The sequence below is a fragment of the Acanthopagrus latus genome, chromosome 4 (genome assembly GCF_904848185.1).
Source record: "Acanthopagrus latus isolate v.2019 chromosome 4, fAcaLat1.1, whole genome shotgun sequence".
NCBI lineage: Eukaryota > Metazoa > Chordata > Actinopteri > Spariformes > Sparidae > Acanthopagrus > Acanthopagrus latus.
In genome coordinates, this window is record NC_051042.1 from 11,313,858 (window position 1) to 11,337,985 (window position 24,128).

At 39.5% G+C, this 24,128-nt stretch overlaps 1 protein-coding gene across 3 annotated transcripts; it reads right to left on the bottom strand.

The window, feature by feature from the left end:
* Positions 1-754: 754 nt before the first annotated feature.
* Positions 755-23,397, bottom strand: LOC119018547 (AP-2 complex subunit alpha-2). Of its 3 annotated transcripts, none has more exons than XM_037096300.1 (23): positions 22,985-23,397; positions 19,654-19,722; positions 17,854-17,996; positions 17,479-17,672; positions 16,869-16,998; positions 16,263-16,364; positions 16,061-16,169; positions 14,234-14,384; positions 13,748-13,916; positions 12,217-12,354; positions 11,952-12,134; positions 11,584-11,681; positions 11,259-11,490; positions 10,231-10,395; positions 9,876-9,965; positions 8,767-8,900; positions 7,710-7,792; positions 7,447-7,536; positions 7,109-7,232; positions 6,908-7,024; positions 6,407-6,476; positions 4,892-5,026; positions 755-4,801 (listed from the first exon to the last, which is right to left on the bottom strand). In XM_037096300.1, the coding sequence occupies exons 1-23, from the start codon at positions 23,049-23,051 to the stop codon at positions 4,724-4,726; spliced, it is 2,871 nt and encodes a 956-aa protein (XP_036952195.1). In that variant the 5' UTR covers positions 23,052-23,397; the 3' UTR covers positions 755-4,723. The 3 variants fall into 3 exon arrangements, with proteins under 3 accessions (XP_036952195.1, XP_036952194.1, XP_036952197.1); XM_037096299.1 differs by having other exon boundaries at positions 4,886-5,026; XM_037096302.1 differs by lacking the exon at positions 9,876-9,965 and having other exon boundaries at positions 4,886-5,026; positions 22,985-23,393.
* Positions 23,398-24,128: the final 731 nt, after the last annotated feature.

The following is a 24,128-nucleotide window of genomic DNA, read 5'->3' on the forward strand; positions in this document are numbered from 1 at the left end:
CTGTAAGCAACAATTGCTGCAACAATTGCATGAGCTCAGATAATTTTAACATTCTGCCTCCAAAGGTCAGTTATGATCTTCCATGCTTAAACTTTTATTCCATAACTATCTAATTAACCTTTTATAATTCAAATAACATACATATTATCATATTAAATGTGACCAAGCCTTTGTAGTGAAGCAGTTACTATATATACTGTAGTCTATTCTGCCTAGGAAATGGAGAGATAAGGTTACAAGATTATATAGAACTGTATAAATCCCGCACTGGGTAATTCGTTTGTTATAAAATGATTCATGGTAAGTAAGTTATAAAGCTAATACGCCAAACAGGATAAAACTGATGATGAAATAATGAGGTGGTAAGTAGAAATTTTGAGTCTTAAATGTTTTGTTTTTTTTTATGCAGCAAATGTACATTCCAGTTGAGTGCTCCATCCTTACAAATACAGTTAAGAAGGAAAAAGAAAAGTGGGACACCATCAAAGCAATCAACAAGCATCATGAAGTGGTCATGATCTTCTTTTCTTTCCTTTGAAAAATCAGCTTGTATTTGTTTTTTGTTCTTTCCACAGATTAGTAACCATTGACTCAATGTGGAAGCGCACTGCACTCACACTTGAACCTTATTCCAACGTTCTGGCTCACCCTTTTTTAACATGACGACGAGTCAGTTTCCTGAGAACACACAGCTTTGTGTCATGGAGACACTAACCTGTGTAAAATGTGACAAAATATGACTCAGAGATGGGAGGAAAGAGACACACGTCTGTATTAGCATAACCACATGGTGACAACGAACATAGTGTAGATGTAACAAACAATTCTGGATCGTACAAAAGCAGCCTGTTTCAGAACAAAGCACGGGGTGGCAGGGCAATGGTTAAAAAAACATATCAAATACACCTCTTTATTCTAACAATCATATATATTTTTTTTATTATTCAACAACTATAAAAGCTTCTACATGGAGTCTTTCACATCAATAAGGTAAAATCATGATGGCACCTGTAATTGTGAAAAAGCAGAAAATGTTAAGCATGTCTCTGGTAAAATAAGGTGAAAGTCCTGAAAGTAATTGGCAACAATTCAAGCATGTTAACTGTGAGACCATCTGTTAATGCGTCAGCCTTGGTATAAAATCACTGGTGCTGAAATGTCATTAGTACCTCCGGCAGTGGATATTCATTCAGATACAACAGGTGATGCAAAGCAGAGATGGAAATGGTACACGCATATCTGAGAGCCACCAGGGGGCGCGACTCAACCAGGACTGAGTGTTAAAACGTTGTACTATACTGTAAAATAATCCGTTTTTTTGTTCATTCAAAAGCAAGCACATTTCTTTATTCGTAAAAACAACAAACAAAAACTTTTTGGATGTGAATGTTGAAATGCCATTACATGTAAACAACAACATATGCGGCCTTTTACTTTTTTCAAATGCAGCACAATCCTGACCGAACACATCTTAGAAGGCACAAGAAACAACAGCATTGTTAAGTTTTTGTGAAAATGACACAAACTGTCTGTCTTCATGTCACAGGCTAGGCCCATATATCTACAGTATAATTTAGTATAAAGGTTGAACCCTATCTCCACTTAAACCCTGCTCTATATGAGAATCCAGGGAGCCCTGAGAAATATACAGTAGAGGCCAGGGGCCACTGTGAATCAGAAGTCAGAATTCTGAGAAAAAAGTAGACTGAATTCTAAATCCAATCTCCAAATTCTCCCAGAATTCTGGACACATTCTGTTTTGGTTGCACAACGGCAGACACACTTCCTTTATGCCATCATTCAGCCTTCATTTTTGGGGCAGAATCCCAGCCCAGCTGCAGACAGAATAGCATAGAGAAGATAATCTATACATGAATGGTGTTTCATTTCTCTAAAGCCATTACAGTGTGCAAGGCAAAGAAATGTGTTTACTGCCAGATTTCTGGCATCCCAGTTTAGTCAGTTGGCAGTGGATTGAACCATTGAGATATGTGGAATCAGCAAAAACGTATTTACTTATTTCTGCTGTCAATTTCAGCAATCACTGTAATGTTTAAAGATATAATGAGATTATATAATGAGATTATATATATACACACACAGCAATATCTCAGTAGTGTTGGGTAAACTCAAGCTGTCACTTTCTTATTGAGATATGACGGCATCAAACATGCATTTCAAATCCATTTGAAATATACACTTTGAAATAAAAAATAATAGTCTAGTGTGTGATGCAGGGTTTTTCTGTCTGAAGTTATTGCAAGCATTGTGGTTCGTTCTACAGTGTGAGCATTCTGTGGGAAAGTTCTCTCACATTTTTCACAGTGGCCCCAATCCTATTCCACAGTAATGACTCTCAGTTGCTTTGATGGTGTGAATTATCACAGTCGGCAATCTTTAGCTTTAAGTAAACAATTAAAATCGCAGCTCCAGTTAGGTTAATGACAAAAACCGAGGGGCTGGAGGTTAGGATGGGGCCCGACGGATCAAACCTTTTGGTGCTTGTATTTTGGTGGCCCCACTTGGACTGTAAAGCTGTGGGCCAGCTGAGCCTATGTCTGTAACAGCAGAGGGAAGTACAGAGCAGCAAACCATGCAGCAAGTATACTGGATGAACAAAAGCAAGGCTAAAAAAAAAAAACAAAAAAACAGGAGAATCGATTGAACAGATTTTTTGGCCACTTGGGAGCTACTGAAAGTAACACAAACATGGCAAATCACACAGAGACCATGACAAAGGTAACAAAACAGAAGCTTCATTACGCATTCCGTAAATTCAGAGCAACATTAGCATTTACTGGGTGTTTTGAGCAGCCTAGCTAATCGAACTTGAATATTTACTCTCCTGTTAGCTCTGTCTAGAGTTTTTCCTATACTCCTATAGCCTTTTTGCTGCCTGCTGTATCTTGAAATGCCTCCAATGGGACTGTAAACTCTGAGGCCAGAACAGTTAAGTTGCAGACTTGAAAGATGCTTTTAATAAAAGAGCTCTGTGCAGTTGAGAAGAGCAGATTCGGGTGCCAATTCTCTTTGGCTGTGTCCTCTTTGTCCAGTCATACCTTTGACAGTAAACATATACCCATTTGTCTTTTCAATAGTACTGAAAAGACCATCAATGCTTATTGTCAAGTGGGCATTTACATCTTTACTTTTTTCTGTTTATTGTTGGTATATATGAAATTTTACCCCATGACATCCAGTAACACAGAGGGCACACTGTGCCAGTCAGTCCAGGCTGAGTGTAAAGAAAGGGATAATCCCTCCACTTCCAAAAGGGATCGAGTATTGTTCCTAATATGATGCAAAACTTTTTCCCCAAAAGACAAATGCATAAATGGTTAAGGGCTTACAGCCATCTCAGGTCCACATTTAAGTACCCTTATTGATAAATCTGCCAAAATGTTAACATAATGTCAATTTACATCACTGAAATTCTTCAAATTAGTATAAATATTTCTTTAAAGAATAATTTGACATTTTGCTACATATCCTTATTAGCTTTCTTGATAAGAGAGGATCAACATCACTCTCATATCTGTCCATTATATATAAAGCTACAGCCAGGAGGTTATATTAGATAAAACAGAAAAGACGCCATGTGTTACTGAAATATAGAAATATCAGTTTGGCAGTGCTCTGAGTGCATTTCATTGAAAGTAGTGTGACAGCGTGGCAGTGCTTCAGACGTAGAATGTTACTCTTGTCTACTCAAAGGCTCTTTCTGCTCTCTTCAGAGTAACAAATGTTTACAGGCACGGTTGTGCAGAAAAATTATTCTGGCAATTTCATCATCATCAGAAAACGATACACATTTGCTACCTAGTGTTGTTGATTGACTTTACGCTATTTCATTTTTGTGTCTGAATTCTGTGTAAAATTTGTGCCTTAAAGAAAAACACAGAACCATAACTGGCGCATCTAAAGTCTCCTTTTTTTTTTTTGCTAAAAATACCACAAAGCAAACCTTTTCTTTGCGTCCTGAGATGACAGATGTGTAAAATTTGTGAAAAAGTAACAATTCTGACATCAGAGTCAAAAAGATGACTCTGATCATCATGTCTAAATCTATTTTATCTACTTATGTGATATCTTTTTTTTTTTTTTTTCACCAAACAAGTGCAAAAAAGTGGTGAGAAGTTCAGGAAAGCTTCTACGTTCTGTGCAACATTTGTTTGAAACACTACAAGAATACATTTCTCATAGAAAGGCTATCAGAACAACTCAGTTCATTGGTAATCTTATTGAGAATTTTAACTAAATAAAAGGGGAATTCTGGTATTTTTAAACCTGGGCGTTAGTCTTAGAGCTGATCTATTTGACCGACTGTGAAACTTTCGTTTTGGCGGGAAAGAATGACTTATACACCAAAATATGTAGGCCCAGGTTTGAAAAATACCCAAATTTCCCTTTAATTTCATGAACACTTCCTAACCAACTCTTCAAAGTGTTTGTAAGAAAGGCAGTACCAAGCAGCAACAACACAAAATGTTCAGAACTGGCTCTGCAGCACACTGCAGAGAAGAATTCAGAGCCTCTCCGACCTGTCCACAGAGAACAAGGTGGGCTTAAAGCAGTGACGTGTTAGTAAAGCTATGTGAGCAGAATACATTTCAAGTCATTTAAATGTAGAGTAAGTAAAAATGTTTAAAAAAAACACAAAAAAAACAATTTACACTGTACAATAAATCAAACCAATCTGAAGTCAAGCTACGGGGAGATGAGTCTAAAACTGTTCAGAGAGAAGGTCACACAGCCTCTGGGACACAGAGTCTTTGCTGGTCCGGAGGGTGAGGCGGTACATCTGAAACAGAGAAGACACGGTCACGCAGGCTATATCACGGGTCAGTACGGGGATAAACCTGTGCGTGTGTGTGTGTTTCTTTACCTTTACCTGTGCTTGTGTGTTGGGCTCCAGCCTGAGGAGGCAGCCCACCTGAGTGCACTTGGAGTGAATGACTCCTGCTCCGACAAAGTTTGCAGGATTGGGATCCACCCCGTCCAGCAGAGCTACACCAAAACCTAAGATCTGTGGAAGAATGTAAACAAGAGAAGGTAAAAGACCGATTATGATTATATATACACAGAAAAGCACATTGATTACAAAAACATAAAAGGTTGAAACAGGAAATCACAGAACATTTCACAAGGCACCATTTTAATTCCCTGACCTTGACACACAAGCTTACACAATCTGACTCTCATAGTTGATGTTTGTTTGTGTATGACTGCATTCCATTGATTTAAATTTTTAGGAATCTGGGTTGTTTGTCCTTCCTTGTAGCTGTCATGCATGTCTGCTTAACAGTTGAGTTCAACAGTCTTGACCTTGGAAACGAATCCAGGTTCAACTCAATTGTTTTTTATCTTTTAAGCCAACAAGATAGAAAAAAAGAGTGCTCAAAATAATTTCAACATCTACAGTAGCATATCAATCAATGAAACACTTGCTGCTAATGCTGTAGCAGATACAAGTGAATTAGTGGGCAATCAGCCCTGCCTTAAAACAGTGTGTAGGCCTGCGCTGGTGAGATAGTGCTGGCTTTAACAGTGGCTCAGAGGGGTGAAAACACAATGGCATTTCAGGAAATACAACATTTCAGAAAACACAACACCTGCAACATGTTGAAATCTATTTTCTGAAATGCTGTTGTGTTTTCTGGCATGTCCTAATGGCAGCAACTACTTTATAACTCACTGCAACAGCCGCGAGGTAATCAGCAGAAATACACAGTTCATATTACATTACATTCCTGCTAGCTTCCTGCTAGCTTATTTGGTATGCGACTGGTTATCACAACACTTTTCTTGATGATGTCGCATTGTGACTGTTTGGCCAGCAGCTCCTGCACTGGCTGCCCTGACAGATTTGCTCCATTTACTCTTTCAAGCTGGGCTGACGCAGGACCGAAAGGCAGCCTCAAGTCTAGACTGCTTTGTCACGTTGTCATAAATCACCCATGGTGATGCAGATAGTTAATCAAATCAAACTATCCGCATTCATTCCAAAGACACTTTTTCTAATGGGAACTAATTAGCTATATGCAGCTTTCTGTAAGTTCCATTGACAATCAATTGTTTTCCCAGAGTTTAAAGACTACTGTGCAAAATAACAGAAGGTCAAAAACTGCTTCATCATTTTCCAGAAAACCTGCTTTAAATTCATTACATCATTTTAAGCCAAAATATTCCAGAAAACCACTTGGAATGTTTGGAGAATAATTTACACTTAACAATGAGGCATAAATGAATAAAATAAACATACTATGCTACATCCTAAATGTATCAGTAATTTCAAGATGATGCAGTAACCACCAAAGTGAGCCATCAAAAAAAAACTCTTGTCTCTATGATGTTTTCACAAATGTCTTCATGTGGAGCAGTTTCCCTTGAAGAAGTTATTTCTTACCTTGGCCTTGGTAACATCTGTGTCCATTGGGTGTTTGGCTTTGAAGATTTTCTGGACCTCTTGCTCAGGACTGAGAAAGGAAGCCAAAAAAAAGATAGTTACTCATTACTGGGAGGGAGGCAGGGCAAAATAAGAGGTACCCGCTAATATAGAATGCTGTCCACTACAAACACTGCAATATACACAACCTATATGAACCTTAATATATTTGTTTTATGTATGACCTAATACCAGGAACAGTCCAAGGAAGCTTCGTGTTCCAACAATGACACTTGGGGTTTGAGAGCACTTTATTGAATCTGTTTCAGCTAGATTATTCGTGTTTTCAGCAACCACTGAAGGGGAGGGTGAGATGAGGCGTGTTCAGTTCGTTCTAACGCCACTAAATCCTACACACTGGATCTTTAGAGCCTTTTAGAGACAAACGTGGGGACATCAGTTAATGCTGACAGGACACATGGGACATGACGGGGTGTATCGAGAACGTAGAAGTGACCTTACGCTCCAAGCTGTTTCCAGCGTTGGAAGAAGTCTTGGGATGTCATCTCTGTGGGCTGAAAGAACTTGTTCAGCATCACAGGGAGTTTCACTGCAATGTTCTGAAGAGTTCCACCATATCTGTTCACACATAGAGTGTAATTAGCATATATAGCAAAGCACAACATATATGAGTATATATGAAGTATGGATTCAGACACCAACCTAAACTGGATGTTGAGTACCGGTGCATCTGTGAAATCCGACACGCACTCAATGTTGAGCATCTGCTGGACCTGAGCCCCACCGTCTATTAAGGGGTCTACTGCCTTCGCATGGACATTCAGCTGTGGAGACAATTGTCAAGGACTCTATAGAAACATAAATGACTAGTACACTAGTAGGCCGAACTCAGTAATCTTTTTCTTGACAGCCTGAGTGGTATGCAGGTGCAGTGGTCCTGCAGAACAGAAGTCCAAAAGACTCCATGGCTAGGAGTCAGTGGTAGCACTTGTTGATTTCACTACTTGTGTAAACTCCAGTGCTTCCTGTGCAAAGGATATGAGTCTTGAGCAAGTCATGGCTGGCCACTGATGTGGAGAAGCTGAGGAACTGGGTGGAAGTCTTGTTGCCGTAGAACACATAGATGCGCCCTGTGGGACAGTTTGAGTTCCTTATCTTTGAACTAATCCCGTCTGAATTGCATCAACAATATTTACTTTAGATCAACTGATCCCATCGTCTGTTATTCCCTATCCCTAGCTTGTGAGAAGTCTCTGCAGAAGTCAAAGCACACTGGGACAAATAGTATTATAAAGCTGCTCACCCAGGTTCTGCCTGTACTCAGACTTCAGTCCAATCTGCAGAAGCTGGTTCTCAAAGATGACACCATTGTTCTTACATACAAACCTGGAATTTACAAGCACACAATTACAAATTTACAAGAACATCCATTTGTGTTTAACATATTAATATTAATATTATATAATAATGTCAATCTTATATTTAAATAAGATAATATGCTAAATTCACTTTGGGTGAAAGTTCGCACTTACACCCATTTGCTTGGTTTCCAACACACAGAATATTTTCAGACAATTCCAGTAAAAGTGCAAAACAAGGCATGGGGGTCTCGGCGGGTTTCATCTCAAGAGGGTATAATCAAAAGTCCTTCTCACACAGAGACTCTGCTTTATCTCCGCAACGTTCACACTGAACTAAGCAGCTCTAGTGTCCACCTGTTAATCTAAATTATGTATCGGCCGACTGTTTATAATCATACGGATGCTGCTATAATGTGTTGTGATCGAGATCCTGACCCACCATGCAAGTGACGAAGTTACGTTTTTTGCTCTAAATTACATAATTACATAATCACCATCGGTAAACTGGATGCTGCCTGACTCTCACTTGGAGAGCGACGCTGTTTTCTGGTCAGGTCCACCACTGAAAATCAGAATTGAGAATTTGTTGCCATAATATATGAGTTAAAAAGAGAAAAGTGAGAGAGGAGTAAGGATATATAAGTTTTACTTCTACTTACTCCTTTTTGGTTACTATTTCGTTTGTTTTTTATTATGACATTTCATTTTTGGCTCGAAATAAAGTCCTTCACTAATGAATTCATTCAAAATGCACGACTCACGGTATTTTGAGTTGGGCTCATAAAAGAGATTAAAAGTCATGATACCTCTGCCTCCAAATTTCTGTTTTTGATCATTCCTATGTTCATCTCTCTGATGGTTCATTACCAAATCGCTGAAGTGCTCCTTTAATATTTTACGGAATGTGGTTTACTGTAGAGTATGTGGAACTACTTGCAAGTAGTTCTAACCTCTATTTCTCTGCTTATTTCATCAACCAAGCTCACAGTACGGTCCCACCTGAGAAAGTTCTCCTCACACACATCTACGGATGGAGGAGCAGGGCTTTCAGAGAAGACATCAACCAGCAGACTCGCTCCTGCAGAAGGGGTGGAGTTTAGATTGAGCAGGTCTGTGAAAGGGTGCGTGGTACCCTGGGAGAGAAACATCAGTAAACATAATCTGTTAACAGTTCTGACATACAGAGAACAAAAACTGAACCCTATCCTCAATTCTAAGCAACCGCCAAAACTGTCAGCACCACTGTTGATACGTCTCTATAGCAATGACAATGAAATTGGGGAACAACATGAACACTGTTATGGCTAAAACTATAACGTATGGAGAAGCTAACAGCCTGTTAGAGAAGCAAACACCACCGTTAGCCTGTCGGAGAAGCTAACACCAATGTTAGCTTACTGGAGAAGCTAGCACTGGTTTTAACATGTCAAAGAAGCTAACATCGATGTTATGTTGATGTGATGTGCTCAGCATCTTTTGTCAGAGCACTCGGCCTTTTTTTTGTACTATTGAAAATCTCTCACCTTTTCAGAAAGGTGTCGGTGCCATCACATCCGCTCTTTTTTAAGAAAGCCAATAATCTATTAAATCAGTCGGAATCGTCCCCCGTTTACCCTGGTTATCAAGAAAATGGAGGTGAAGCTTGCTCTGGCTGTGTTTTTTAATCCTGAGCTTTGTCAGACGGACACACTCGTAACAGAGACAGAAAAGTCCATTTGTGGGAGCAGAATGTCTGTACACTGAATGATGCTAATGAGCGTTGTGCTTTTACCAACCAAAGGATTGTCAGCCCTCTGTTACCAGAGCATTAGCAGCTGTCAATCAAAACCAACATACAGTGTTTTTGCTCTCTGCGCACACAAGCGCTTCATCTCAGCACTCCCAAGGGCAAAGCCAGAAAATGACACTATGTAAACACAGGCCCTTACTGGGTATACTGTAGATCCTGTTCTGCAGTAACATTATTAATTAATTAATAATACAAATTCATGATTATAAAAGGTCACACAGACACGTAATGAGACAAAAGTAGCTGCCACTACAGTGCCAATTAATAATTACAGCATGTAATTCAATGTACAAGGTGATGTTTCTAGCTTCCAATATACCATGGTCCCAGCAGAGCGCATGATGGGACTAGAGGAGGCAGGGCGAGGTCTGTTGGTAGGGAGAAGGTCTGCCACCAGTGAAGGAGAAGACTAATGGATAAAGGAAAGAGATGGAAAGACAGGAAGAGGAAAGGAAGGATAAAGAGATAAAAATAGGGAAGGGAGGAGATAAGACAAGCGAAGATAAAGATCAAGGAAATGCAGTAAGTGGAAGAAAATAAAGGCAAAGGCCAAAAAGCTCAACACACTGCATACAATTCTTAAAGTTTTCTTGAGTTCGGTTTATATGAACAAATGTCCAAGATTTACTGACCACAATGTTCAGCCATCTATTACAGCACTACGGCGTAATTACCTTTTTTGTGGCTTCAGTGTTCTCACTGTGCTCGGTGCTGCCGTTGACGTTCCTCCGGGCATCGTCGATGTCGGGCAGGTTGCCTGGGCCTTTCTTCTTCTTCAGTTTGGCCAGGATTGAAGACTCTCTCTCTGGGAACGGGGGCATCTCTTCTAAGACTGTGGCCTGTAGAGGGACAGAAAGAGCAAGACAAAGCTGTAAAGCTTAAGGCCTGGGCATTACAGACCGCAACTTCACCACTGTGAAATATCCAATGGTGATTCTAAGTTGTTAGTAACTGAATAAAGCCTTAGACTTATGATAGAACATACCCACTATAATACTGCTTTTTGTGTCATCCCATAAGTGTTGACTATTGATGACATGGGCCATATCCTCGGGCCTGAGGCGCAACATCCAAACTATTTTGGGCACCATCTAGGCAAACTTACTTGACAGATCTAACGTTTGTATTTTTATCATTAAGCTCAGTGTTAATCGGTTATTATTTGTGGGAGGACCACCAAATACCATCATCAAAGCCTTCTACATGCTTAAGGAAAACATACATCTCTAACAAAAAATGGATCATAAAAGTCCATCACAGTGCAGCAGTTCCCAAATTAGTAGTTTTAAGGCTTTTGTACTTCACGGTTACTGCCAGTGAATGCCCAATACAAACTAGTACATACAACATGTAGTCCTACCACGTCAGAGTGCAAAAATGATTAGTGTTGATCCAAATGGCACCAGTCAAAGGAGGAAAAACATGAAGGGGGAGATGTGAGGGGAATTTGAATCATCTAAAAGGGTGTATAGGAGTTCTTTGTGAGTTATTTCTGAAGTAAGTCATTTTATGGTCACAACATGGAATTATGGCTTATATAGTTGGCCCAAGCTGAGCAACAAAGAGCAATTAAGTGACTGAAGCAGCAGAACCAAAACAGACAATTCACCAGATGAAACCTGAGTCATATCAGTTCTCACTGTGATCTGTGTCTGCAGGGAGTTGAAAGCCTGGCGTCAGCTGTTCACACAGATTCACTAACCAGTATGTCTGTGCTGGCGATGCAGCTGAGCCTCAGGTACTCGACAGCTCTCTGCTGAAGCTCCACGTCAGAGTTGCGGAGCTGGCTGTCTGAGCGCAGGACGTCTTGGATGGTGGCCTTCACCTCTGGAAACAAGTTAATGAACTTGATGTAGGCAGACAGCAACAGCGCCCGAGTTGGAACAGAGCACAGATGGAACTTGGAGTGTAAAAGGTTGAACTGGACCAGAGGGCTGAAAGAGAGGATGACACAATTTTTTTTAAGACCTGACCTGGAAGTTAGACAAATATGAATACATTTTCAGACCAATGGATGCTGTCTATACCTGGAGCGTGAGTCCCCAGCAATTAGGTTCCCGAACTCCCCCAGGATATAACCCCCCACCTTAACCAGGTTCTCATGGCAGGCGGGAGCCTGTAGTGCCTGCAAGTGGTCACAAAGCATGACAGTAGTAGATTAGAAACAACATGGAAGAGATTTGCACACCATTATTTGCAGTAAAGTTTTGAATGGAAACGGGGATAATGACACAGCTAGTTCTATGTTGTCAATTTGGTGTGTCAGAGCCTTGAGCCTACAATTAGTCCTTTTGGCGACCAACAAAACCTTTGCAGGGACAGATGGCCCACATTTTACTGATGTGGCAGATGCCAAGTATGCACACTGACAGTAAAGATAAATCTTAATGCTCACCTCAAAGACAGTCTTGGCAGCATAGCCTTGGACATCTTCTCGGTTTATGACGATCTGGATGACACGATACCACACTTCCTCACTGACATAGTCACCGGCGATGCGGATTAGGTTGAGGATCGTATCCACGTACCAGGTGTAGTCCACAGCATATTTTTCTGCCAGGATAGCCACCTTGAGCACCTGAGAAAGACAAACAACCGGCTTAGGGCGAGAGCAACACACAGAGCATGTAATGGTGTAAACGCCTGTGCTGATGACCCACTATCTCCTCTCTGATTGAGTAGTCGGCGGTCTCCAGATAGCTCAGCATCTCTGCCACAATCTGCTTGGCGTTGCTACGGTCACACATGGCATAGAGCAGATCAACAGCCCGCTGGCGAACACTCACATCTCGCTCTGTCTGTATAGAAAACGAACATGAACAGATAACAGATAAATTCATCAACTGTATCAGCTACTTAAACTCCACTGTAGGCCACTATATAAACATTGGTATGAAGGGAGAAGTGTGGCACAAATTATGGAGACAGCAGCTACGCCACATAAACCTTCACTCTATTAAGCTCATTAATGTACAGTCTTCAAAGAATTACATGCGCACGTTATATTCCACAAATATCCCTGTGTACACTCAGCTGTGCATACTCCGGTTATGTAATGATGCACACTGTTCGAACATCTCAGCATTGTGATATTCACACACAACAAAATCTGTTGATATCCAAGACTTTCACAATGTTTAAAAGTAGGTGTGTTTCTCTTTTTTTCATGCATCTCTACCTTGCATTTTATTGGACTTCCGGTTAGCAGCCAACAAGCGTTACAAATTGTTGGCTAGTTTGTTTGCAATGCACAGAACTGACACTATGCTGCAAATAGGAGAAAGGCTGTGTGTTGAAAACTGTCGTAAAACCCCAATCTAGGCGCACATTCCAAATGCGCTGTATACATGTCCAGAAAATGCAACAAAAATAGAATAAAAACTGGTATATCCAACATCTTAACTGGAAAATGCTACATTTTGGAAAAACAGGAATATATAAGCAGAATATGCTGTTTACGTGACCTGTGTCAAACTCTGAATATTGACATATTCGGAATATTAACGGAAAATTTGGGTGCATGTACACTGCCATTGACAACAATGACCATGGCATTAGCCTATATACTTATGTATGTGCTGTGTGTGCATGTTTTGTCATTTATGAATTGTTATATTTAATATTCAATACTACTGACTCATGTGTGCAAGCCAAACTGATCCCCTGAGAGCTTTATTATCACTCGCTCTCTCCTGCTAGCGAATCAATTTGTCCAAACGACTTTTGCAGTAAAACATAAATATCCATATTCTGGCATTAATCATAAGTATTATGAATGAGGAGAAACTTCTGACCCTTCAAAAACACTTTAGTATAGAATACAGATGAGCTGGTGATGAGACACTGATAACTTAATCTATAATACTAGTTATTTGTTATTAGGTATATTTGTTATTTGGTCTTAAAATGAAAACTTTTTTCTGGAAATATTCATAAAAAAGGACCTCTAGTAATATCAAGGTTCATTGGTGTCACAGACAACCACATTGTGGATTCTCTTGTTTATTATAAATGTAACTATAGAGTGAGGAATCTCTGTCTGTTAATTAAATGATCATAAATAACCACTGAAAAGGTGAAAAACAATTCCAGCAGCACAGTTTGGACTCCACAGCTTCCCAGTGGTCAGATGATTAAAAGAAACATGGAAAGAAAAACCATCAGGTTCTACAAGACTGTTGAAGGACTCACCTTTAAAGCATTGATCACAGTTTCTATGTGCGTCTTTACTGTCTCATGAGAAAACTCCGAACTGGCCAGTGTGCACATGCTCTCCAGAGCCAAGTAACGGAGGTTGGTTTCTCTGTGCTGCAGAAACTGGCCTAACTGGTTGCAGGCCCGTACCAACAGGGTGGGCTCACTGAGAAACAAGACACAACAACCAGCTGTAGGGTCACACTGCCAACACACATTTCAACATCCAATAACCCACAAGTGCTACACAACACAGAATGTGACCTAAAGACTGCAAGGTTTTGCTCTGTAGATTCAATGTAAAGTCTAAAGATAAAGCATGTTAGTCAGAGCTGAGTGTTTTTGGTGTTTTTAATGTAGTCTGGTGTTTACTACGCCTATTCAGTGACGCAATATTAAAATTCCCTTTGAAATGAATCAGAATTTCCAGATTTTCCATTTCCAGTGACCAGCAGAATGCTCATCAGAGTGAATATAACCAACCTGTCATGGTGGATGATGAGTGAGATGGCTTCAAACAGAACAGCATTCTTTGCATTGGAGTGCTGGACCTTCTTGGACTTGGGCGGCTCCTGGGCTTTATTGAGGATGGTTTCCAGACACTCTGTCAGACGACTTCGCAGTGCTGCATCCTCTGCAACAACAAAGACTATGTTCTTAGCACCTCATAACCTTTATTTCAACTCTTGTCAACATTATTACTTCAATTCACTGTTATTCTAAGGCATTCATGCATGTTTATATTAACAATGAATCAAATCATTCTATGTAGTGCCACATTACACGCAAAGACATTACAGACTTTAATCAGAAGCCATATGTTGCTGGTTTTCTGCTCGATGTTAGCACAGGCAATATTTGTGCAACCTCATTATCTAAAAGAATGAGATAAACTAATATCTAGGATCATTACTGTACTGTAAATTTTTGGTAATTTTTCCTTTGGAACTAATTACTTTCTGTCGAAAATCACTTCATGCAACCTTTTTTTATTCCATATTCTAACCCTGAATTCAGTTTAGTGTAATGACTGGAGGTAGACGTACACACAATGGCGCTGCCCAAAGAGGAAATAACATGCCTACCTGTTTATTCAACCTGTACATGAACAGACATGTAAAAAGGACAATTTGTGATTGGGGGTAGAGTTATCTATCCACACAGTTTTCCTCTCCAGGTTTAGTGCAGGTTGTTCAATGCTCTAAACTGTCCTAAAAAAAGATGTGATAATGATAATAATGATTTGAAAATGTGGCTTCATGTCAGCTGCAGTCAAGTACGGTAGTCAAATCCTTGGAGTGGTACCAGCCAGCATGTGTGATAAAAATAATTACATACATACATTCATACATACATACATACATACATAAATGACTAAAAAAAAAATAAATGTAAAAATCAACTCAAAATTCGATAACAAGTGCTGATTTTCTGAAATAATGACACTGGCAAACAATCAATTGAATTCCTGCTCTGTACTTGAAGATACAGATAGATCTTATTTCACTGATAAAGAAAATAATACAATTATTTTTCCAAACTGTTTAATTATACCTTAATTATAAGCTCTGGAGGATTTGTGGGAAAGAAGAGCGAAGACTTTCCTTTTATTCACCTCTCTCCATCTACTCACCTGACCATGGCCATTCATTTTCTCCCTCTCCATTTAACCAAACAGACTCTGCCACAATCGGCTATCGGCCAATCATATCTCTGCTGTCAAACTTAAAACCACTCTCCTTTCTGCTGCTGGCAGCCTCTCATTTCAGGCATTCGACAACTCTCACCTATCCCATCCACCTCCTCGCTGATTCGTCTTAATACCCGGGCCCCCCGGGTATATTAACGGCTGCCCAATATTAGGCAAAGCATCCGCCCAAGACAACATCGACATCTATGATCGATTAAGTAGTGGATGAGAGAGCGAGAGATATTTTTCTCTTGAATTACATCCCTCCTGTAAACACACTGTCTCGGATGCAACCTCTCCTATTTCATGTAGGCCTCCTGTCGATTTGTACACGCTTTTAAGTACTCCTGATTGTTGCAGTGTTATTTGCTACCACTTTGGTTTTGATCATTTTGATAGGCTACATAATTTACAACTAAAATTACGGCCTGGCGGTTGGGAATGATCATCTTAGCACCATGAATATCAATCCTGCGAGTGGTCTTTGAGATATTGTTGCTGTGAACGTAAAATATCTCTTCCTAAATTATGTACAAACTAAATCAGGTGATGGGACTGTACACACTCTACACTGGTACACAATTTATCCTCCACAAACACATGACAGTACTGTACCATACCAGGTGGAGGGTAGCACTGTAGCAGGCGCAGCAATTTGACAGATAACCATGGCGCAGCAACAAAGTAGTATGTGTAATCCTGGAGGTCGATGGATGCAGACGTCACTATCTGTACAAAAGCAACAACAAGAGCACATATCAAGAGATGGTTTGATCAGATTTGATCTTTTACCGCAGTATGAAGTTACAGAAAGACACCCACCCTACTTAGCCGGGCCACGGCCAGTGAGATGGATGTTTTGAAGTCGTCTGGACTCTTCTGGGCCAGAGTGGTGATGAGGCTGGTGGCTGCAGTTACTACTCCCTGGAAACAGATGCACCTTTTAAATCACAGACCATCCTGACACAATATTTCATTATCCTAGGCTCGTTTCAGGTGCACAGACGTTACAGCGAGTGAGTGGGCCACAATAAACATACTACACACTAATTGTTAAGTAGGTACTACATGTAGATCATAAAAGTATACTGCTTTATCAATTACTTTATCAAAATCAACACATTACTACTGCGAATTAAAACTCCAGAGAGAAATCCAATTTTTTGAAAGAGATTTTTCACCACCATCTGAGCAGCTAGCACTCACTGTATCTTATTGTGTTCTTTGTATTTACCAGGACTGTACCTTATTGATTCTAATGGTTATTAATTTCAGTGTTTTTTAGTGTTGATTCTCTCCCAAGTCCTATTGGTGGAGTACTTCTCTCATGTTCTATTGTTTGTCTATCAGCAGTGTTGTAAAATATGTCTCAGGGTGGATGCCTCATGTCTTATGCAGTATGGAACTGGGACATGGGCACAGTCCTACCAGGTGCTGATCATTAAGGAGATGGACCACTCGTGCCGTCCATTCACCCATGGGCACCAGGTCAGCAGATGTCCTGTTCAGTCGAAGCAAACATAGTGCTGCACTCTGCTTCACGCTGTCCATGGTATCCCTGACAGAAGCAAGTGCCATAATCAACTTCAGTTATCACAACCCATCCGCAATATACAATTCAAATAATCCTCATTGGATGAAACATCTGTCAATCAGTGACAATCACAGGCAAATTTCCTGAACCATATAAAAAAAAAGGTACAATAGATATCACAAAGGCAAAAGGCAAAATATCTACCTACGAAATGAAGCTTCTAAATGTATTATTATAGCTAAAAGAACGAAGAATTATATATTTTTTTTAAATTCAAATACTGAATGGAAGGAACATTACACTTTACAACAACACAACACTTTAACATAAAGTTTCAAGGAAATTGAAGTAATCCATTTTATAAAAAAAAAAATCTACAGACAAACTTCTAGATATGACAGAACTACATTAATACTACAAAGAATCAAAACTAGATGCAAGTAGGTGAAGACTGAAGAAGATTCATTTTTGAAAAAAAAAATCAAGATTAGGTTATGTACAGACCCTGCCACCAGGATGCTGGGAATTTCAGAAGCAAAAGCCTCAGCCATTTCCCTGCTGCCCACATTAGCTATGCAGTGCAGGGCCAGGTTCATGAAGGTGGGGTTGCGGCTGCCCAGGTCATTCTTAATGGCATTATTGATTAGACGGATCAGGTCACTGTTAGAGTTCACCAACACTGAGATGAATAGGTAACCCTGCAAGGAGACATGGGAGGAATGCTTTTAGCACAATCCAACCATATAAATGAGAAACAATACTGTATATCTTCAACTATTTCTACACGGTTTAGTGCCAACTCCTACAAATATGTTTGTGACATAAATGATCAACAAGTTCTCAGCTTTAGACACTGAATGGATATGAGGACAAACTTACAATTTGTTTCTCTGTGTACTTGTTGGAGCTGAGGAGGTTGACGGCCTCCATGTGACCAAAATCAATATCATGGCCCAGGAGAAAAATGAACAGCAGCTTGCAGACGTACTTCTTTTTGCTGTAGCCATCTAGGGCCTTGTCTCCTATCAACACATGCACAAATACACACACACATCCACACCCACACACCCAAAATTGGAAGTTAAAAAAAAAAAAAAAAAAGCAGCGATTTTAAACAATGCGATGTTTAGTCGTCATACACCAAACTTGTGAGTAATGGGGGAACAGGGAGGGTGGAATTTGACCCAAATTTTTACAGCCAAATACATTTTGGAATAAACAAAGCACTGAAAAGGATTTTCAGAGTCAATTCAGAGTTGGCCGATGTCTGACTTTAATTTGTTATGTTCTCGTGGTTCACGCTTTGCCTTATCCATAGATACTTTGTTTTCATATACTTTTTTCTTTAATCCATGTTGCCAAAATTATGAGAATGACAATAATATTATGGCCTCCACCCAGTTACAGTAAAGTCAAGCGCAGCTGCAGGGCAGCTACACCACACTCAACTCCTGTAGCATGAGTCTAAAGTTTTACCTGTATAAACTCACTTTAACAATCAAAGAAATAAAAAGTGTGCTTCCTGGTCAAAGTTCAGTGATAAAACCCATCACAGAGCATCTCTACAGGATCTGGTGAAAAAGCTTGCCAGTGAACAGCAGCAGGGTCAGCGCTTTAGAGAAGCAAACAGAGCCAAGTTGATCTGCATCACACTGAATTAAGTCATGTTTCATTTACATTGCCAAAATATAACAAATCACAATTCTTCAGGGTGCTTTACAATCGGTGCAGTGCCCCTAAAAACTACTACCTTGATGGCGGCACCTGCATGGAAGTCCTGTACAAGATCCACTCAGGCAGAATGACTTTCTGATTCCTAGCCTTTGTCCATCTTTAAATAATGTCACCAGATTTCTGTAACTGCACTGAATCCAGAGGCAAGCACTGTACAAATGGCACTGTGTCTGATAAGCCCATGAGACAATCAAGAAGCTTGCCAAAACATGCACGGCTCATCCCGCAATTTTTTTTTTTGGAATGCTTCCAACTAAACACATTGTTTACAGATTACCTACAGCACATTTAAATCTGTAAAAATACTCACCAAGATGCACATGGTAACATGTTGGAAAAAATGTTTGGTCAGGCTGACACAGAAACCAACTGCAGGCCAAGAAGACGAGTTTAAGGAACAAGCCTTCCCTCTATCTTTAGTCGAATTTGTTGTTTCATTATGATTAAATGAACTTGATTTTGGAGAGCTTTTTACTTCTTTGTTTCCTAGATTTCAATTATGCCCAGGATACACATGGCATCAGAGACTTCAGTAGTTTTAGAGACTGTTGAGGTAAGATGCAGGGACAGGGGAACACATAGGGAATGTGCCACAGTGAACATAAGCCGACATGCTGGTCACTATGGACAGAGGAGGCAGCTTCATTCTGGAGCAAACTAATTATAGACAGGGAGGAACAGGTGGCAAAAGAAACAACACCAACATAAGACATCTCTTACGGTGCTGACAAAGCAACGGCCATTTAAAAACTGCAGAGAAACTGAAAAAGTGCAAAGCTGAGACAAAGTCACGTGATAAGTTAGCAAAGTGAATTAGCAGCAACTGGAAAACATGTGTCATGCAAAGGAAAGTTTTTATTATAATCAATAACACATCAGGTGCTATAGTCAGTTGTCATCCCAATCACTGACTATTAGCCTCGTTTGTCAGGATTGTTCACCTACCTTTAAACTTGGAACGGATATTGGCCAGCTCTTTGTTAATCCTCTTAATTTCAGCCTCTTTACTTTTACCTGAAAATAGATCAAGATATGATGCACGTTATGTAATGTTCTTTGTACTCACTGCCCTGCTCCTTTTTGACAAGATGTGAGAAATAAAAAAAAAACACTTCTTGTTTTCATCATAAAGAAAACATGTCACTCAACGCAACATTATGGCTCTTTCATGTGTTTTTATAAAAAGCTGCAAAATACCACACTATATGCTATATTCATTAGGCCTGAACCATTGATACACGACCATACCAGATTTTGACCCTAACATCTGCATGTCACAGCAAAGTCGGCAGGCGAATGTTATCTCCTCTTATGAATGAAGGTGTAAATTAACAGATCCAAAGAGGGTCCACTCTCTTTCATCCGAGTGGGCCTTATTCCAACAACCTCTTCGGTGCAAAAGTTAAGTTAGCATTAAGTGAAAGTAAACATTACACACTGTACACTGTGGATATATTCTGCTCAAACCTGTGAAATGACCTATAGCAGCTGTGACTGGTGGACTAACAAGAGAATAAGTAAATAAGTGTGAGCTTTTTGTGTGGTTGTGACCTGACAGTCCCAATAAATACGAACGCTTAAGTCATTGAAAAAAACATACCATTCTTAGTAAATAACATCTTCCAAACCAAGGAAGAAACATTCATAAGCTATCGCTATTCTCTTATCTTCTCAACGCTTCATATTGTCCTGGAATCATCATCTCACAATGATCCTTTAAAATGTCATTACTATAAGTTGCCAGTATTGTCATAATTGTGAGATAAAGAACCTATAATTACAAGACATTTATATAATAACTAGAACTATGTTTTGTCCTAATTGCAATATCAAGTTATAATTATGGCATGTGAAAATCAACTCAAAATAATCTCTGGATTTGTTTTCCTTTGGCGAGTGCAGTGTGCTTTGTTTGTTTGTTTGTTACTCTGATGTCAAACTGTTTGCGAAGTCAAATATTCAGCACACTTCTGTTGAGAAACTAACACACTGTCAGTAGCTTAATCACCACTTTTTATGCTGAACACTGATGGAGGAAATTAAATGTTAGGCAACTTGTTTGGCAACAGTTCCGGCCTATAGAAATACACAGTGAATATGTGATATTTGTGTGTGTTCGTGAGTAGAAAGGAGTCTATAATTATCTGAGTGTGGGAATTTACTTTGAAAGCATAGCTACCAATTACTTCACAATAGAAGATGTTGACGTGCTGTATGGTAAAGCTTCCCAAGGGAGAAACTTAACTTGGTTTGATACCATGAAAGATCTACACCTACGAATGCGTTTATCTTGGCATTTCTTCACATCAGTCAGGATGAAAGCCTCAATTACAGCAGAAGAAGAATGAAAAACTCAATATGGCCCAAAGTCATTGGTTATTTCAGTAATTAACTGCACAAGAGGGGGAGGAGGTGCAATTCAAATACTCGATTCACTGTGCAAAAATGAATTTAGCTGAATTACTCGCAAGTTAATTTATTGCAAAATGTAGTTAAATGTGCTCCAATGAATTTTAACTGACACTCTCAATTTAATACTGATGCCTCTTTAGCATGATGTAGTCCTAAAACCTTTAAGTTAAACCTGCAATGTAGTCTACTTGTAGCCTAATGTTAGCTTTTAACTTTCCAGATTAAATTCGAATACTTTGCACTTACACAAAGATAAAAGGGGGGTTTAGCAATTCCATATGTTATCTATTACAATTTGGTCTGCCTCTCTAATTATCTATGAATGGGTTCCATGCTAACTCAAGGGTGGACCAGATCCTCTGGAGGCCTGGCTATGGGGCCCTTTTGTATTTCTAAGAGAGCTCACAAGAGATCACACTTTAGGGAAGTCAAAAATCCAATGCTTACACATTCTATTAAGGTTTAACAGGAATTATAAACTTTACTAACAAAATCAAGACCTGTTCATATTAAACTCTACTTATAAATGACAGGAATTTCCTAACAGAGGTTAAGAGGAATATTTGTGTTTATACAGAGGCATCAGAGAGATAGGATATCAGTTTGACCATAATGATGTTATGCCTTTTGAAATGGTCAAAACTACATTTGGAGCTCCCCAAAAATACATTTTTTGTCTTGGTTCATCATTATATTAATACAGACATGACGTCACCTTGGGATAAGACTATACATGGGCCAATTGAAAAATCAATCATCAATTAATCAAGAAACAAAAGGTATTTTTTTATACATATTTCATGACATATTTTATTTTCAGAGAAACAGTAATCAAAATATAGAAAGGGTGGTGGAACACTGGGAAAATGACAATTGGAGAGAGTGTATCTCACACAATTTTTCTTTGTAATAGATTCAAGGAAATGCAGTTTGGAATACTACACGGGCAACACAAAGGAGTGCAAACATCAAATAAATTGATACCAGCAGATCTTCTTTCTTTGCAGAATGTAAAATGTTAACTGGAACTTACATGCACTGTTTCTGGGACTGTGCTAAAATCAATAAAATGTTGAGTTTGCTCAGACAGAAAAAGTACAGTTCTGATGTATACTATCTGCAGAGATCCTGGTCATTTTCAAGCTGGGCTGACATTCAGAGCAACAATTTTTGACTGTCATAGATGGATATTGCAAAATATACGTGTTTACTTTGCAAGACAATGTCATGTTGCGCAATGATATAGAGAAATCTTCAGAGTTCTACCCATGGAAAGGAAATGAGAAGAGTTTCATTTCATGGCAGTTGCGGATAACTCACTGAACCAGTGATCCTGGCGACTTTATCCAAAAGGGAAGTGGCATCAAGTACTGAAAAGTTCTAGCAGCCCCTTCATAATTCACTTTATGAAGGATTTGTATGAGTTAAAAACAATGTCTATCTTTATCAATTTACACTGTATTTGTCTCTGATCGTAACTGTGAACCTCCTTCTGACATTACCTGAAATAATCCTCACAACGAAATCTGAAAACCATCAACTGCTCACAACTGAGATGCTACAGATCTGACTGATAAAACTGTTTTGCATTATCTCCAGCTAGCGGTGCGGTCCACGCCCTTTGACATGACATTAGCAACTGGAAGCTAGCAGCTAACGTAGCTAGTGCAGGGCTAGCCAGCTGAGCGGTAGTCTAAACCCACTAAAACACCTGAAAGTTGCCAAAATTGTGAGTGAGGGGGGAATGGAGACGCTTCTAGACATGTTCCCGTCGGGTCGCTAACGCCGTCCAACGTTACACCAGCGAACAAGCTTATTACGAGCCAACAAAGTATTTGGCTGTGAGTGAGATCAACGAACTTACAGTTCCTAATGTCAGAGATGAACACGGCCAGGCCACGCATCCCATCCCCTTTAGAGACCGCAGGCATTTTGTTCGCTCCCTGTTAATGTGACGTTTTCTCTTCTGGGTCTGAATTAGCCTAATTTTTTAAGAGGTTACTTAGTTTCAAAGTCTGCTAACCAGCTAGCGAATGCGGGGAGTGCAGGGAGCCCCCGATCTGTGACTGACTGAGACGGAGACAGGAACCAGACAAACTGCGGCTGCGTCCAAAACATCTCTGGAGCAACATCAGCGACGTTGGCATCAACTACAACCGAAAGCAGGGCTGCGTCCCATTCACGTGGCGTTTCACAACAACAACCCGAACCGGTTTTTACTTCAGGTGAAAACAGGAGGCGCCTTTGCAGGCATAAAAGCAGCGGCCACAACTGTGCTGATGCTCTAAAGCCGAAATGTGTTAACAGTCAATTCAAAAGTTTTCAGTCACGTGAAAACCATGACTAAGCGCCTGACTGTAGACAAAACAGACAAAACATTGGTGACCATTGGAAAATTGAGTCTCCCACCTAAAGGAGAAAAAATTATTATAATATAAATGTGACATAAACACATTGGTTATTAGATTTTTGTTTCTTCTTGTTTCGTATTATTGTTAATTGGCTTTGACTCAGACCATGGTACAACACCAACATACACACTTCACAATTCTTTTTCACTTATTTTCACTTTAGCAGATGCTTAGGTGTTTCCAGGGCCAGAATAACTGCATAGATAAGCCTTGGCAGACTGTTCATTTTGCTGCCTCTGCATGCACATCTTGATATTTGTCAAAGCAAATGACCTGCTACATGATTATCATAATGCTTGTTAATTTAGATAAGCATCTATTTTGGCTCAGCTGTTTATGTTGTGGTACTCCTGCAATTGCTTCATCACCTATTTAAAAGAAAAGTACTGCCTTATATTTTACCCTTCAGTTAGCTTGAATGTATTACACATTTCATTCAATGTCTTTACTTTAGATACTAATATATGTATATAATTTAATATATAATACATAAATATCATTATTTAAATTTACAGATGCTCTTTCCTGACTTTCAGTGAGGTGAACACATTTACGTTTTTTGTATTTTAAAATAAGATTTCATAAATATATTTCAAC